Here is an 18,316-nt window from a genome sequence, read left to right as displayed (position 1 = left end):
CACAAGAAACCTCATTTCCTACTTCAAACGGGGTTAAAAGTTCATTAGAAAGAAACTCCTTCACACCCTTTTTCTTCTATACTTCTGCATAATTGCACCCATCTTTCCCTCCTCCTGTTATTTAAGAGAAGAAGAACCTCTCCTTTTTAAAATTAAATTGGCCAGTGTGTTCTAGACTCTACTTATCTGTGCACTTTCCTAAATCCTGGTCCATCAGTCATCAATCTCTGCCCCCAACTCCAGTATCTTCAATAATGTCTTCATTAGCTCCTTCTCCTCAGCAAGCAAACATGCTCATTGTTTGTTTGTTTGTTTGTTTTTATAAATTTATTTTATTTATTTATTTTTGGCTGCGTTGGGTCTTCGTTCCTGCGTGCGGGCTTTCTCTAGTTGCTGCGAGCGGGGGCTACTCTTCATTACGGTTCGCGGGCTTCTCATTGCGGTGGCTTCTCTTGCTGAGGAGCACGGGCTCTAGGCGTGCAGGCTTCAGTAGTTGTGGCGCACGGGCTTAGTTGCTCCGTGGCATGTGGGATCTTCCTGGAACCAGGGCCCGAACCCGTGTCCCGTGCATTGGCAGGTGGATTCTTAACCACTGCGCCACCAGGGAAGCCCATGCTAACTGTTTTTTAAAAAGGGAAACTATTTTTTTTTGTCCTCCCCTCCCCTTCACATTATTGAAATGTTAATTATCTCCTCCTTCCCTTCCCCGTACACTTCTTCAAAGTGTAGTTTACACAGGAAGGTTGCATTCTCAATGTCCATTCACTCTTCAGCCCCCTGTAATCTGACTTCTACTTCTGGGTCTCTACTGAACTTGCTTTCCATTCCACAACATCCTAACTGAAAAATCCAGTGGCCCATTTGCACCTTCATTCTACTCGGCCTTTCTGCCAGGTTTATTGGCCACTCCTTCTTTTCTCTCGGCTTCTAGGATGTTTTCCTGATTCTTCTCCTGCCCTGGCTGGGAGGCTAGGCAAGGTAGTACAAACATGTGGGTCCCTTAGGGCCAAGGTTGGCAGAAGGAGTGTGTCTTATCCAAAGTGACCAGTGCACCAAAAGCAAGCGGTTATGCAAACATCGAGTAAGGATAGAGCAGACAAAGAACTGGGAAAGGAAGAGCAGGAACTGGAGTGTAGAGTGAACACATCAGAGACAGGATTTGATTCACTCCCTACAAGCCAGAGGCTGGCCACTTCTCATAAAAGGACCAGGAACAGAGTGGATAATCTGACTGTGTTACTGCAGTCATCTATGCTTATCATTTCTCCTCTGCCCACCAGTTAAATCAGTGGTTTTCAACATCTGGTATTAAGAATCATCTGTGAAGGGGTGTTCTTTTTAAAAACTCACATGTCATGTCATATATATGTCTTTCCTTTCTTTCTGTTTCTTTCTTTAGAACTTTTCTCCATTGCAAACTGAAGCCTTGTATCTGTTAAACAACTAACCATTTCCTCCTTCCCTCAGTCCCTGGAAACCACAATTCTCTGTTGTTTATTTAAGCGTGACTACTTTAGATAGAAATTTGTTTCGTTTTGTTTAAGGTATACATGAATTGCTAGCTTCAAAGCTATTTAACACTTTCTTAACAGCTTTGTTGGAATGCTCTTATACTATTAATTATTTGATGCTTTTTTCCCCTATGGTAAATAGCTAAGCACACTGTACAATATTAATGGCAAAGCATTATACACATACAACATCAAGTTATGACAATTTGATCTCTATTAAAAACATTTATAGCCTATTCTTTTTGCTTTTTTAATTTTGTATTTTCCTCCAGGACTTATTTATTTTATAACTGGAAGTTTGTACCTTTTGACCAGCTTCACCCATTTCACTCAGCCCCAGCCTCCACCTCTGGCAACCACCAGTCTGTTCTCTGTATCTATGAGTTTGGGGTTTTTTTAGATTCTATGTATGAGTGAGATCACACATTATTTGTCTTTTTCTGAGTTTTTCCACTTAGCATAATGCCCTCAAGGTCTATTCATGTTGTCAAAAATGGCAGGATTTCCTTCTTTTTATGGCTGAATAGTATTTATCCATTGATGGACACTTAGGTTGTTTCCATGTCTTGACTATTATAAATAGCACTGCAGTTAACATGGGTACAGATATCTTTTCAAGTTAGTGTTTTTGATTTCTTTAGATAAATACCAAGGAGTGGAATTGCATGGTAGTTCTATTTTTAATTTTAAGAATTTCAATACTGTTTTCCATAGTGGGTGTACCAATTTATATTCCTACCAACAGTGTGCACAGGTTCTCTTTTCTCCACATCCTCACCAACAGTTGTTAGTTCTTGTCTTTTTGATAATAGTCCTTCTAACAGGTGTGAGGTGATATCTCATGGTGGTTTTGATTTGCATTTCCCTGATTATTAGTGATGTTGAGCATCTTTTCACGTGCCTGTTGGCCATCTGCATTTCCTCTTTGGAAAAATGTTTATTCAGTTCTTCCACCCATTTTTCAGTCAGATTGTTTGTTTTTTTGATGTTGAGTTGTATATGTATGCAGTTGTTTTTTAAATAAGATAGGAAAAAAGAGGAATTACAAACAAACAGATTAATTCTGTCTTTTATATTTACCTATGAAGTTACTTTTACTGGTGTCCACTAATTCTTCACGTGGGTTCAAGTTAGTGCCTAATGTATTTGCATTTCAGCCTGAGGACTCCTTTTAGAATTTCTTATAGGGAAAGTTTGCTAATGACTCATTTATTTATTTCTCTAGAAATGTGTTGATTTCTCTTTCATTTTTGAGGGATAATTTTGGTAAATATAAAATTATTGGTTGACATATATTTTCTTTCAGCACTTTGAATATGTCATCCTACTGCCTTCTGGCCTCATAGTTTCTAATGAGAAATCACTTGTTGATCTTACTGAGGACCCTTTATACATGATGAGTCGCTTTTCCCTTGCTGCTTTCAGCATACTTTTTGGCTTTGAACAGTTGTTTATGATGTGTCTCAGTGAAGATGTTCTTGAGTTTATCTTACTTAGAGATCATGGAGCTTCTTGGATGTGTAGATTAATATTTTTCATCAAACTTGGAAAGTTTTCAGCCATTATTTCTTCAAATATTCTTTTCTCCCCTTTCCCTCTCTTTCTTCTCTCCTCTGGGACTCTTTTTTTTTTTTTTTTTTTTTTGTGGTATGCAGGCCTCTCACTGTTGTGGCCTCTCCCGTTGCGGAGCACAGGCTCCGGACACGCAGGCTCAGCGGCCATGGCTCACGGGCCCAGCCGCTCCGCGGCATGTGGGATCCTCCCGGACCGGGGCACAAACCCACGTCCCCTGCATCGGCAGGCGGACTCTCAACCACTGCGCCACCAGGGAAGCCCCTGGGACTCTTACTCTGTATGTGTTGGTATGCATGATGGTGTATGCAGTGAACTTGACCTATCTTCAATTTCACTGTTTCTCTCTTCTGCCCACTCAAATCTACTATTGAGCCCTCTAATGAAATTTTCATTTTAGTTATTGTACTTTTCAACTCCAGAATTTCTATTTTGGTTCCTTTATATAATTTTTATTATTTTGTTAATATTCTGTATGTGATGAGATATCATTTTTATCCTTTAGTTCTTCAGGCGTGATTTTCTTTAGCCTTTCACATATTTAGCTTATTTAAAGTCTTTCTCTAATAGGTCCATATGTGGAGCTTTCTCGGGCACAGTTTCTGTTGATTTTTTTTTTCTCCCTGCATGTGGGCCTTTCTTGTTTCTTTGCATGGCTGATAATATTTTTTTTGAAAACTGGACATTTGCATAGTATAATCTGGCAACTCTACATTTCAGAAACTCCTCTTTCCCTATGGTTTTCAGTTGTTGCTTTTTGTAGTTGTTGTTTGTTTAGTGACTTTTCTGACCTAATTTTATAAAGTCTGTATTCTTTTTCTAAAAAATATTTATTTATTTGTCTGCACCAGGTCTTAGTTGCAGTACATGGGATCGTCATTGCTGTGTGCTAAGAGCCTGCATGCCGCAATTAAAGTCTGTATTCTTTGTCATGTGTGGCCACTGAAGTCTCTGTTCCATTAGCTTAATGGCCAGCTAAAGATTAGACAGATTTTCTTACACATTTGGAGCCAAAAATCACCCAGTCTTTGCAGATGGGCTCTGTGTGTATGGTAGGGCACACCTTCAGCACTCAGCTAGGCAGTTTACAACTCTGCCTTAGCCTTTACTTCCTGCCTGCACAGCTCTTCAAGGTCAGCCAGAAGTGAGAGCTTAGGGCTTTCTCAGATCTTTCCTGAGCGTGTGCAGACCCCTGGGCATGGTAGTAGCTTCTGGATTCCCAGGAATAGGTCAGAGCTTTTCAAAGCCCTTTTTCCCCTAAGTATCTCATTCCCCAGCCTTTTCTCCCAAGTTTCTTTAGTGAGTCTCCTGTTGCCCCAACTGTTATTCATTACCTCAGGCAGCAATGACTAAAAATTTGCCTATAAATGTTTTAAACAAATGCCCCCCTCCTTTCATAGCAACTTTATAGCACTCATTTTGATGTAGGTGAGATAAAACAAGCATTTTAAGCAAGTCTTCCAGGGAGCTATCAGACAGATCCTCCAATGACAATTATTTGCAAATGAAGTCTTTTCTGCTTCTTCTGGTACCACTGGTACCAGGAATGCAGACAGCTATTTTCAAGGTTACAACTGAGCTGAGGAGCAGGTTATAGGACTAGGACAATTTAAAATGCCATGAAGTTCAGTGTTCTTAGCATGATTCAACTTTAAAAAAAAGTGCACCCCAGTTGCCACAAGCTTCTGTATAGTTTCCAGGTTCTGAAAAGGTTGATCCTGATAGTTCTGATAGTTCTAAAAATCTTTTAGATTTTTAGTTGCTTTTATGGTGGAGGAGACTTTTAGAGTTCCTTATTCTACCATTTTCATTGATATCATCACCTATCAATAGTTTAATATCTATAACAATTCCAGTAAAATGTATTGTTTATAGAAAACATTTCTTTGAAAGTATTCTTTTATTATTTATGCTTTTCTTTCAAGAATACTAATGGACATAAAGAAGATTTAAGGAATGTTTTTTTTTTTTTTTGGTGGTACGTGGGCCTCTCACTGTTGTGGCCTCTCCCGTTGTGGAGCACAGGCTCCGGACGCGCAGGCGCAGCGGCCATGGCTCACGGACCCAGCTGCTCCGCGGCATGTGGGATCCTCCCGGACCGGGGCACGAACCCGCGTCCCCTGCATCGGCAGGTGGACTCTCAACCACTGCGCCACCAGGGAAGCCCCTAAGGAATGTTTTGATACCTAATAGATGTAACAATATTCAATGAGATAAACAGTGTTAGTGTTGTTTAAATTTATGTCCACATAATTTCTTTCAACTACTGTATTAGGTTATTTGGCTTGATGGCCATTGCTAAAGCACCCAGAAAAAAAAAAAGGATTGCCTTTTCTTACTGATTTATTCATTTATAATTTTCATGCCTGCATTTATTTACCAGTTATTTATTAAGTACCTAGTCCATCAGTTATAGCTATAGGTTCAAGGTATCTGGCACATAAAATGCGCCGAATGATGCCGTGATTTTATTTTATCAATAGATGACTTAAGAAGCAGTTGGACTTAACAGTTAGTATTGCCAGAAAGAGGTGCCTTACATCACCTTAGGACCTATATGGACTCCCTTGCAACTCTGACTCATTTAACCATCTAGAACTTTGCTAGTAAATACCAAAAGCTACTCCTATCCAGTATAAGAGCAAACATCACATTAGCTGGGATATGCAGTCATCTCCTGGGTGTGCTGACAGTGGACCCACTTCCCCACACTGTCTGGAACTTACAGCTCTGTGCTAATTCTGGATTCCTCTCATTACTGCTGTCTTTAAATCTCAACCTGGGCCTAAGAACCCTAAATTTCATCCCCAACCTTCCTTCTCAGACCCTGATCTTTGCTCCATCCTTCAGTGTGGCCTCTCACTCAGATTCAGGCCTTTAAATCCTTTGGATTCATGGTAGCTATTCTAAAATCAGAGATGTAATGGTTAAGAGTAGTAGGCTCTAGAATAAGGCAACCCAAATGCTGGTATTAACTCCACTACTTACTGCTATGTGACTTCGGACAGCTACTTATCCTACCTTCCTAAGCCTCAGTTTTCTCAAGTGTAAAATGAAGCTAATAATAGTATCTACAATACAGAGATGTGAGCATTAAATTGAATAATGAATATAAATCACTGAGCAGAGTGCCTGGCAGATAGGAAGCATTCCATATATGTTGGTTATTTTTATTATTCTTGTTATTAATGACTCATTGTGGCTCTTGTGATTGTCCTTCTGGCTTTTCTTTGACTGGTATAATTAGTACTATATAAATTGGTATAAATTGTCCTAAAATGAAGACTGCATTAACTTTCTTGGGGAAGACTTCTCTAATCCCTAGTCCAGATCAGCTTTGGTATATACTCTCATGAGGCCATCCTTTTTCCTTTAGAACACTTCATCACATCAGTAATTGTACACTCATTTTTTTCATCATTTGATTGTGTTCTGTCTCCTCCGTTGGACCTCAGGTTACGTGAGATCAGTGACAATGGTTTGCTTAGAATTGTATCCCCAGAACCTAGCATAATGCCTGGGATAGGGATGAATAATGGCAGGAAGCGTTCACTTTCATTTAAATGATTAACCTGAATTCTGTGCTCAAGTTAATCTCTCCCCCTCACCACAATTTCCCTTGTTTTGCTTGTCTTCTTCTAGTATGTGTCTTTTAAACCTTACTAAATCTAACTTTTTATAAGGTAAGCTCTTTAAATGGTACAAAGTTTGTGGTTACAGATGGGTATAGATAGATGTAGATATATAGATAGATATGTATATTCATCTTTCATAGTATAATGTATTGATAATAGGTATCTAGTAGTAAATAGGTATTGAGTGAATGAGTGAGTGGAAAAAAAAGCCATTGATCCTAATGATTCTAGTGCCCAGGAATAACTGAAGGGGAAGCTGCCTGAAGAACTAAGGATCAAGTGGAAGATTTGCCATAGGAGACAGGAGGTCATGCACTGACCTGGAAGATAACGCTGACATAGCCTCATATACTCTTCTTTCTAGTGGAAGGTTTTAGAACTCGGGAAACAAATTAGTGCTTGATAGACATTAATTTCAATTTATTTTGTGAGCTTGAATCATCACTTTGCCTTGTAAATATTTACAATTCTTATTAGCTATGCATTCCCCTGACATTTAAACTTTATTCATAAGCAGCCTCTGTTATGACCTGTAATTGCTAATAAAGATGGGTAAAAGCACCACAGATAGGGGTTGCCACAGATCACTATGGAAATGACACTCTTTCCTGCTCCTTGTGAAAACAGCATTGCCACACTTTGGTCTACTCTGAGGCAACTCACCTCTTCAGAGGTGGAAGATAATTTCCAGAAAGTTCCATGTGAAATTGAATGAAATAGAAAAATCAATTGAGTCCCTGCTACCCTGTGAACTGAGATATTTGGTACCTTGTCAACAAGGAGAAATTAAGCTCATCCATGGGCACAGAGACCCAGGTGCTAATACACAGAATGGTTCACTTTGATTTTGCCGTTCTCTGAGGACCTAAGGAAGAGCTCGATCTGTATCTGATTTCTTATCCAGCTGGCCAGTGTTATGTTAGGCTCCTGCACCACGTACACCACGGGAACCAGTCAGCCTTCCTTTCAGCCATCTTAAGTTTGTTTTTATCTAACTTCAAAAATGTACACATCAGTGTACATAAAAACTAACATTTACGTTGCCTATGAGATTTTGAATACCCAAGACTTAGAGTCTCTAAATTGCATAACCGGCTCTATTTTCTACAGAGTTTTCCCTTCCTTATCCCCTAAGTACTTCTCACTTGAAGGCTCCACAGCCATGTAAAATGTACTGTGTCTCTACTGAAACTGTGGTCTTTCCTAGCTGATCTGCCCCTCTCTATGTACTGGGTCAGTATATGACTCCCTCTTCAGCTAGGTGACCAAATATTTGAGAAATGGTCCTAAAGAAGCTGAGAATATAATCAAGGAGAAAACTCACAGGCAAAAATCTATTTGCTGACCAGTTCCTTCTTGCATTTGGTAAATATTGGCTTGGTGCCAGGACTGGAAGTGCAGTGGAAGACAAAGCCTACTGCCTGCCCTCAAGGAGCTGATGGAGTGGGAAAGGCAAGACAGAGGGAATTGCAACCTGTGAGGACTTCATGCTCTGATGGGGCAGCACAGGGGGCCATGCAGCGTGGAGAGGGCTTCAAGGAAGCTCCCGACACGCCCCCTCCTCCAGCCCACCGCAGTGGTTCCTCGGGTCCTTGTAAGCGCTTTGGGTATGATGTTTGGGTTTCTTCTTTTTTTGTTCTCTTCTCTCTTGCCTCTCTCCTTCCCTCCCCTTCTCTCTCTCTCTCTCTCTCAATTAGATTCTAGCTTTCTGCTTATATGCTCCTTAAAATAATTTTGAGAAATTGCTCCTTCCACAGTCTTAACTTGGTATCTAAAATTTTTTTGATAAAAGTGAATAGATGTGAGAATTCCCGGTCAGCCCACTGGTTAGGACTTTTCACTTCCACTGCAGGGGGCACGGGTTTGTTCGATCCCTGGTCGGGGAACTAAGTTCCTGCATGCTGCGGGGAGCAGCCAAAAAAAAAAAGTGAATAGATGCAAAGGGTGCAATTTTCAGCATATTACAAACATTGGCATGTTAAAATATAAGTTGTAACACTCTTTTAAACGTGTTCAGTGGAATTGAAATGTCACAGAATCTAAATACCCCCCATACACACACTCTCTTACACACAAACATACACACACTCTCTTACACACACACATACACACAGACACACCCTCACACATACATGCGCACACACACAGACATTCCTTAGAGAGTCTCTTTGCACCCATGCCCCAGCCAGGTTTGAAGAATGCCATTCTTTAAGGCTGTTTTTCTCACTTCTTATGTATCCTTTGTGGCAGCCAGTACCCATGTGCCAGACCTTGGCTAGACACTTCACATGTATCATCTCATTTAATCCTCAGCAACCCTCTGAGGTCAGTACCGTTATCTGTATTTTACTGTGAGACAAATGAGGCTAAGAGAAGGGGTTTGAATCCAGGTCTTTCTGACTCCATATCCTGCACTCTTGACTGTTACTATATACTTAGAGTTCACTGCAGTAAAGGGATTTTAGTGTTCAAATCTGTGTGAAACACCTCAAAGAGAATATGTAACGTCCAGCACCATTCCTAGCGCTGCTTTGCTTTTCTCCACATCATTTACCAGCATCTGGTAGACTGTATATTTTACTTATCTGTTTATTATTAAGCCTCCCTCATTTCCCCAGCCTAGAATGTAGGCTACAGGAGTGCTGGGATTTTGTCTGTTTTGTTCACTGCTATTTTCTCAGTGCCTAAAACCATGCCCAACATATAGTAGGTGCTCAATAAATATCTGTTGGGTAATAAACAAGAGTTGCTGCTATAAAGCCATTACGATTGTAGGAGACTCTAAACATACCAGTGGTTGCTAAGTGATCTGAACAGCCTTCCTGGCTTCTGCAATAATTAGATAGCAGTATGAGGTATAGATCAACAATCTACTGATTTTGGAGTGAAGGATTTTTATGTGCCAGTCAATATCAAGCAAAGAAGGCTCTAATCACACACCTAAAGTGCTTGCTGAGCATCAGATTAATGACAAACTGCATTTACGTGATTTGGGTTTTTAAGGAGAACATAGGGAGCCTTGCTGTAGGGCTATGGTAGGGATGCATCTTGTAGCCATCACAGCCTGCCCTGCACGGCCGGGAGTTTGAACAAATCAGGGCATGCTTGAGAGCATGGTGATGGCAGCCTCCCAGAAATCCCCCAGGGCTAGAGAGCCTTCCAGAAGGCGTCTAAGCCATATACCCTGCTGGTGCAGTCACAGTTGGGTGAGTCTGACAAACTGGTAGGGCAGCCTGACAGAAGCCTCTCTGGGGGTGGGCTGGGAACTGCAGAGTGTTCTGGGAAAGGATGCTGTCTTAGGGAAGGAAGAGCCAGACATGATAAACATGACCCTTTATCAAGGGAACAAATGTTTATCTGTCAGAGGGGGTGGAGATTCTAGGTATAGCATCATTACTGCCAGTCTCTGACTCACCCTTGAGCACGTATCTGGGTCCTATAGAAAAAGAGATCTACAAGAAAAGCTGGAAGCTTTTCTACCAAACTTTGACATTCACTGGGGGCTCTAAGAGAGTATCACAAAAATGAGGGAGCCATTCCCTACATCCATACCCCCACCTCCCAAGGGCACAGCCCAGCAGGCATTTATGACTCCTTTGAGTCTCAAGAGGAATAGCAGAGGCAGCTTCTTGGCCTGGAGGAGTAGTCAGAAGACTTGAGCACTGAGTAGTTAGCAAGGAGCCCCTGCTATGCCTGCCAGGCCTGGGAGAGTGACACAGAACAGCAGCAGAGCAGCTGTACCCAGCTGAGAACCAGGGACCTGCAGCAGCAGAGCCTAGCATGCCCCGGGTTGTACCTAGCAGTGGCCGTGGACATGCTCCCTGAGTGAATGGCAAAGCAGGTATCATCAACAGGGTGGAAACTTGGTTTGGTGGAGCAGTCCTGCTACATGGGAATGAACTGATTCCTGGGTCCTGGGAGACTCTCCCAGGGGAGCCTCCTAGAAGGACTTGGGTGGTGGAGACTTTACAGGGAACCTAAGCTCTTGAGTCACTTGAAAGGGGCCAAAGACTGGTATTGGGGGCAATGTAGAAAATAATCTTTGAGTGTCTTATTTCAGCAACCTACCATGTCCCCAGTTGTCCCACGGTTCACTAGTATTTCTCTCTTCCTCTCCTCCTCTGCCAGCTTCCTAACTCAAAATTTCTGTTGGCTCAGAGAGACTGCTTTAATTAGGTGAGGGGGAAAGCATGCCTGTTTAAAGCTACAGCAAATATGTGAAAGATGGGTAACCTCTTAGCCATTCCAGGTGTATCTGAACTTTAAAAGCTTAACTCAAGTGAGTCTCCTTCAGACAGCATGAAAAGGGGGAGTAAAGACTCTTAAGCAGTGGGAGAATAGGGGGAAAATATTTGTTCATCTTGTGAAGAAACATTGGTAGGATTAAGTGACATGACCCAGCTATGAGGGAATTGAATTAAATAAGGCTTAGAGTTCAGACTCCTTGGAATTATTATGCTCTGTAATATGGAAGGCAGATTTATTCCATAATGAAGGCCCTGGATAAGACTCATACCACGAGTCTCACCCTGTGCTATGGCACTTTTGACATGGAGCAAAAACTCACTTTATGCTAGATAAATGGTTTTTGAACAGTAGCACCAAATGGCAGGATAATTCTAGACTTTGAAGGATGAGCGTGTCTGTCCATTCATAACAGTACCTGGTATTTTCACTGTGATTTTCCACAAAGGGCTCCAAGCGCTTTGAAAAAGTGATCTCATTTCTCTTTACAACATCTCAATGAGGCAAGTGCTTCAGTACATTATGGACTGGCACAGTAGAAACCTTCCTCTAGTCATCCTCCCTGCTGTCCTTTGAAACAGCTGGGGACTCCAATTTATCAGCTGACTAATGAAGTATGGTGGTACTTGTAATGTAGGAAAAACAATGATATAGGAAGACAAGATGGTTTATTGACAGAAAGGTTCTATGATAAGGGTTTATAGACATAGGAAGGCGCTGAGATAGGTCTGTGAGGCTGTTTATGGTATTCTCTTAAAAAATAAAGGACTAGAGATATTGACAGTTTCCTTCCCAACTCTGTACCCCTCTTAGAGAACATAGCCACTTTTCCTTCCCATAGGGTTGGATCCTACAGTCCTTGATAAGTGGTAGTGGGGATTTGCGATTCCAGATCTCTAGTTAGAGCAGGGTAGACATGGGCGAGCATCTGACCCAGCTGGGTCCACTAGATACTTGCTCAGGAATTTAGAATTGGTACATAGCAAAACTGGAAAGTGGACAGGAACACCAAGATAGTTTCCCTCTTCCCACCTCTATCTACCTTTCTGGGACCATGGGAAACTTTCTGTTTGCCTCTCAGAGAAGCTCTAAGTTGGTTTAAAAAGGAAGCCTTGATGGAAAACAACCTAACTATCCATCAATAGAGAAATGATTAAATCATGAGACAGCTCTGCCATGGAAAGCTATACAGCAATGTGAAAAAATGGAAACTTTTAATGAACTGATCATTTCCTAGAATGATCTCCAAGATATATTAAGAGAAGAATGCAACTCACAATGTAGGAGTGATAGTGCACCACCATTTGTATAACAAGAAAGGAAAAATATAATGCATACTTAGACCATTTACATTTAATATAATTATTAATATATTAGGGCTAAGTCTGTCATTTATTTGTTTTCTGCTTGTTTCCTCTGTTTCTCATTTCTCCATTTCCCTTTTCTTGTCTTCCTGGGGGTTATTTGAGCATTTTCAAGGATTCCATCTTGATTTACTTCTAGTTTTTTGGAATGTATTACTTTGTGTATTCTTTTTAGTCGTTATCACAGTCTACTGATAACAGTGTTTGACCAATTTGAGTCAAGTGCAGAAAGCTCACTCCCATTTAGGTCCCATTATCCTCTCCACTTTTAAATATCATTGTCTTGAGTATCAGATGATATTATAATTTTTATACCAGTCATCATATATTATTTAGAAAACTCATGAGGAGAAGGATAGTCAATTGTATTTACCCATATTTCTGTGTTCTTCAGTGTTCTTTCTTCCTTTCTGATGATCCAAGATTGCTTCCTTCATCATTTTCTTTCTTTTGAAGAACATCCTTTAGCCATTCTTTGAGTAGATCTGCTTAGTGATTAATTCTTGTAGTTTTCCTTAATCTGAGAACGTCTTTCCTTCCCCATAATTCCTGAAGTATAGTTTCACCAGATATAGAATTCACAGTTCTTTTAGCACTTGAAAAATGTTGTATCACTTCTTTCTGGCCACTATTATTTCAGATGAGAAATCGGCTGTCATTTGAATTACTGTCCCCATATAAGCATTGTGTTATTTCTCCGTCTGCTTTTATTTTCTTTGTCTTTAGTTTTCAGAGGTTTAATTATGATGTGTCTTCGTATGGACTTGTTTAGATTTATACTATTTGAGATTCACTCAGCTTCTTTTTTTTAAAATAATTTATTTATTTATTTTTGGCTGTGTTGGGTCTTCGTTGCTGCGTGCGGGCTTTCTCTAGTTGTGGCAGGAGGGGGCTACTCTTCGTTGCAGTTTGTGGGCTTCTCATTGTGGTGGCTTCTTTTGCTGTGGAGCACGGGCTCTAGGCATGCAGGTTTCACTAGTTGTGGCTCGTGGGTTCTAGAGCGCAGGCTCAGTAGTTGTGGCGCATGGGCTTAGTTGCTCTGCAGCATGTGGGATCTTCCTGAACCAGGGCTCAAACCCATGTCCCCTGCATTGGCAGGTGGATTCTTAACCACTGCATCACCAGGGAAGCCCTCACTCAGCTTCTTGATTTGTAGGTTTACATGTTTTGCCAAATTGCGGGAATTTTCGGTGGTTATTTCTTTGAATACTCTTCAGTCTCACTCTCTTTCTTCTCCCCTTCTAGGACATGAATGCTGTAAATGTTAGATCTTTCGTTATGGCCTCGCAGTTTCCTGTGACTGTTTTCAGTTTATGTTCTCTTGTCCAGATTGCATGCATTGTATTGATCTGTCCTGAGGAGGACACTGATTCTTTCCTCTGTCATCTCTAGTCTACTAGTGAGCTCATCCAGTTAGTTATATTATTTCTGTTATTTTTCAGTTCTCTAATTTCCATTTGGTTCTTCTTTACAACTTCTATTTCTTTGCTGAAATTTCTATTTTTTTCCACTTGGTTCAAGAGAATTTGAAATTCCTTGTTGAATCTTTCTTATGATGGTTACTTTAAAATACTTAGATAATTCCAATAACTGGTTCATCTCTGTGTGGGAGTCAGGGGATGATCTCTTCTCATGCAAGTTGGGATTTCCTTCGTTCTTTGTATAAAATGCGTGATTTTAATCTGGACATTTTGGCTATTATGTTAGGAGACTCTGGGTCCTATTTAAATTTTTCATTTTAATAGACAGTCAGTTTGTTTGGGTTTAGCATGCAGGTCCTAGCCTACTTTTGTGGTCAGTGGTTCCAGTGACAGTCTAGTTTTCAGAAACTCCATGGTGCTATTTTGGTCTGCTTGGTTTGTCTCCTGCCTCTGGGGCTGCTACTGGTGCTTGTTGGTACTAGTTGAGGAAGTGAAAGGAGCCTTCCCAGGCTGGATGTCTGGTGCCTTTAGGTGGGGGAAGGGAATCTCCAGGCTGCAGGGACAAAAACATTTCCTGGGCTGGGTGTTTGTTGTGGCAGAATCCCTCTTGTTAATTTCCCCTGTAAAGTGGGATCTCTGGGTGGGAGAGGGGAGGCTCAGGCTGGTGGGAAAGTCCTCTGGCTGGCTCTTGTTAGGCGGACATTCAGTTGGTCCTCTTTGCTGTTTCTGCTGGGATTACCTAGAGTTGTTGGCAGGACTTCAGTTCAATTTAGAGGAAGAATAGGACTACCTGGCTGCCTTCCATTGCTAGAGCGGGTGTTGGGAAAGGCCAGGCCTGGATTACCTTTTCTTGGGTGCAGAGTTGTAAGATGCTTTGTCACTGTGTTGCTCCTTTGGTCCTGTGATCCCTAACCAATTCATCTCTTCTTCTTCCATCTACCTTTCGAAGGTTCTCTTCTTTTGTCTCTTGTGTTATTTCCAAGGGTTTTCATCATTCTTATTAGCAGGGAGGATCTGTGAGAGACAAGCCTGTACCATCTTGCCTAGACCAGAAGGTCTCTTTATATGTTTATATAGCATAAGATCTCTCTAGCAGGGTACATAGGAATTTCTTTCCCTGGGGAGGGAACGTGGGGGATATGAGGTAGGAGGGAGAATTTTTTTGTATACCTGTTTATGTGTTCTCAGTGTAATCAGGTGAATATATTATCTATTCAAAAATAAAATAAAATATTTTTAAAAAATATTGGATTTTTTCAATCCGTATGGATTCAACAGTTGGTAATTTTATTAAACTTCACTGACTTTTAATTTCACTATATTGTCACTGCTTTGATCCAGATCCCTGAATATAAGAATAATATTCTCAGTGGATTTTCAGTCTGCTCATACATTTTGAATAACTTGCAGAATACAAATGTGTAATTTAGTTAGAAGTAGATGCTTTTGGCAGCATACTAGTGCCCTAATCAGCTGAAAAAATAATATTTGTATGACATTAAAACAAAATTAATAGGAAGACACTGATTACATGAAAAGACTTTAGGTTGTAATTATTAAACTTGCAAACAACTCAGCATAATTAGTGTCTTAATTAGGATATGACTTGAAATTTTAGCTTACAAAATAAATAAAGGCAATTAAAAGTCACATTTGTAAAGTAAAGCGGGCTTTAGAACTTATAGTTAGACATCACTTTTCTTCTCATTTGGGGTATCATCTTTGTGTAGGATATTATGCTTACAGTGCATATACTTTGATTCCCAGTCCCACCCCAGCACAGTGTCTCAGCCCAAAGCGTTAAAGGTCAAGTTTAGTGACCCTTCACCAAGGACATCTACCCAGAGGGGGCTGAACAGCTCCCAGCCACACTCCTGGGTAGCTCTAGGGCACAACGAAACAGCAAAGACTTTTTCTTCTCCAGCACCTTAAGTAAAATATAAACTAGAAGATTGATATTGACTTGGATCAAAATCTACCATTTTCACAGAACTATTTGGATTCAAATGAAAATTTTCACCACTGTCATTTATTCTTCAGCACATGCTCCTTGAAGATGTTTCAGGTCCCATAGTTTACCACATGGTGAAGGTTCCAATTCAAAGCCAAAGAATTTTCCATCAGTAGATAAAAAAGGAGAATTCAGTAAATTTTGGTGGGCTAGTGATTTGGGAAAAAAATTAATCTGGAGTCCTATCTTCATTCCTCATGTCAAAATAAACTCCAAATGGATCAAAGATTTAATATAAAAGCAAAATCATAAATGTACTAGAAGAAGATAATGGTTAATATTTTTATAATATTATAATCGGGAGAGACTTTCTAACCACAACAGATAAAACAAAAGCCATAAAGGAAATATGACTAACAAATTTGCCTACCTAAAAATATTAAACTTCCATACAACAAAAAACAAACAAAAATAGGTTTAAAAACCGAATTCAAGGCCAAATCAAGAAGTAACTGATTAAAATCTGCAACTTTCATTTGTATTTTGATTCATTTTTCTTCTAAAGGCACAGCTTTATTCCTCAATAAGTTAGGAAGTAATTGGAAATATACATCATCATTTATGTACAAGGATATTAAGTATAGTGAAAATTAAAAGAATTTGCATGTTAAAAAGTAGCTCATAAAGTAATTAAGTTACAGAATAGCCATAGGCTGCAGGCATTAAAAATCACAATATTAAATAGCACCAAAATATTTTCATGATAGGATCTTGTTAAAAAGAAAGCTAGTTAGTTGATGGGAATGTAAATTGGTGCAGCCACTATGGAAAATAGTGTGGAGGTTTCTCAAAAAACTAAAAATAGAACTGCCATATGACCCAGCAGTTCCACTCCTGGGTATATATCCAAAAAAGCAAAACCACTAATTTGAAAACATACATGCGCCCAATATAGGGATGGGGGAGTGGGAGGTACAAACTACTGGGTGTAAGATAGGCTCAAGGACGTATTGTACAACAAGGAGAATGCAGCCAATATTTAGTAATAACTGTAAATGGAAATTAACCTTTAAAATTGTATAAAAATAAAAAAATTTAAAAAGAGAGAAAAAATTATATTTTCCTAAAATATGAAATGCAAGAGGTTGGAAAAAAATTTTAATGAAAAAATACAACAAACTAGTGAATGTAACATAAAAGAAACAGACTCACAGGTATAGAGAGCAAACTAGTGGTTACAAGTGGCCGGGGAGGGACAAACTACTGGGTGTAAGACAGGCTCAAGGGCATACTGTACAATACAGGGAACAGAGCCAGTATTTTGTAGTAACTGTACATGGAAAGTAACCTTTAAAAATTGTATAAAAATAAATAAATAAAATTGGGACAAGACAAAAAAAAGACAGCTAGTTAGAGAATATAGATCAATCCAATTCGAGTGTAAAATGTCTTCTCTAGATTTTTTTTAAAAGACTAGAAGAAAAAATGTCAGTGATAATTATCACTAGAGGTAGAATTATGGATAAATGTTATTATCTTCATTTTTAGTGATTTCCAAATTTTGCACAATAAGTAAATTATTTTTTTACTTAATCCTTTTTAAAATTCCTTGATGCTTTGAAGAAAAAGATATTTCAATTTTTCCCAGAAGTAGCTAACTTGGAATTAGATCGGATATGAAAGATCAAAACTGAAGACTTGAAAAGCATAGCACAATCCAGCAATTACAACGAAGCTCCACTTTATTTATTTTTTTTAATCCCTCTACCAGATTTGGTGATGCTCTCTCATGTGGGTTAAATCACAGCTCCTGGTCATTTGCAGTGTTTGTCTGTATGTCTGTCTCTCTCTAACAATGCAGGCCTAGAACACAGGCTACCTTTTCCTAAGGCCCAGCATCACAAGAGAGTTCTTTCATAAAATCAGTGTGATGCCTGTCCATTCCCAACTGCTTATGCTGTAGAATAGGGAATGGAACATGAGTTCCAAAACTCATGTTTACCAGGTCTCAGCAGGAAGCTTATGTCTTTAATTGGAGGCACTCGCCAATCACAAAATAACTCTCACTAGCAGTACAGGAAATATCATCATTGAACTTCCTCTGTACCTGTACGTTTTCTTAATTTCTTCATTTGATGCTCCCTTATGCAGACCAAGAATTTCATATAGAGCTTCTCCAGATGTAGACATAGTCCGCTGTCTTTGGTCAGGTGTGTTACATGCCATTTTCTCAAGCTGCAAAACCAGAGGGGAGATAGCCGTGAGGGTTATGCATACTGGATCCCACTCTCTCAAGGGAAGATAATTCATTTCTGACCTTTTGTAAACTGACAATCTGAAGTACATCTTTGTGTTAGCTGCGAAAGGAGGGAAGAAAAAGGAAAGCCAACACTAGAGCTTCAAGTCAGTCAGGGTTTTAAAGGCTACAGGCAGCCACGCAAATGGAATATGGCTTTGTCCACATGGGTAAATAGAAGCAAAATGTTATCTAAATATCCAGCTAACTCATAATTGTTAAAAATCAGTCCTCCCAAGTCAGGTATATATAGATTTTTTTGGTCAGAATTTGCATAACTCCTTTTTTGTATCTTTTCCAAAGTTAGCAATGGAAATAATC

The 18,316-nt window shown here is 39.8% G+C and overlaps 1 protein-coding gene across 1 annotated transcript in view; it reads right to left on the bottom strand.

The window, feature by feature from the left end:
- Window positions 1-17,934, bottom strand: part of DNAJC5B (DnaJ heat shock protein family (Hsp40) member C5 beta) — a gene marked incomplete at its 3' end in the record, with an annotated part of 46,775 nt that extends 28,841 nt beyond the window's left edge. The window contains exon 1 of the mRNA XM_081258630.1: window positions 17,807-17,934. Coding sequence (XP_081114756.1) covers window positions 17,807-17,925 — 119 coding nt within the window. The 5' untranslated portion in view covers window positions 17,926-17,934. The remainder of the gene's footprint in view (window positions 1-17,806) is intronic.
- Window positions 17,935-18,316: the final 382 nt, after the last annotated feature.

This window comes from Mesoplodon bidens (genome assembly GCF_964165515.1).
Source record: "Mesoplodon bidens genome assembly, chromosome: 16".
Classification (NCBI taxonomy): domain Eukaryota; kingdom Metazoa; phylum Chordata; class Mammalia; order Artiodactyla; family Ziphiidae; genus Mesoplodon; species Mesoplodon bidens.
Note: the sequence above shows the minus strand (reverse complement) of the source record. Positions and strands in the feature narration are given on the sequence as shown.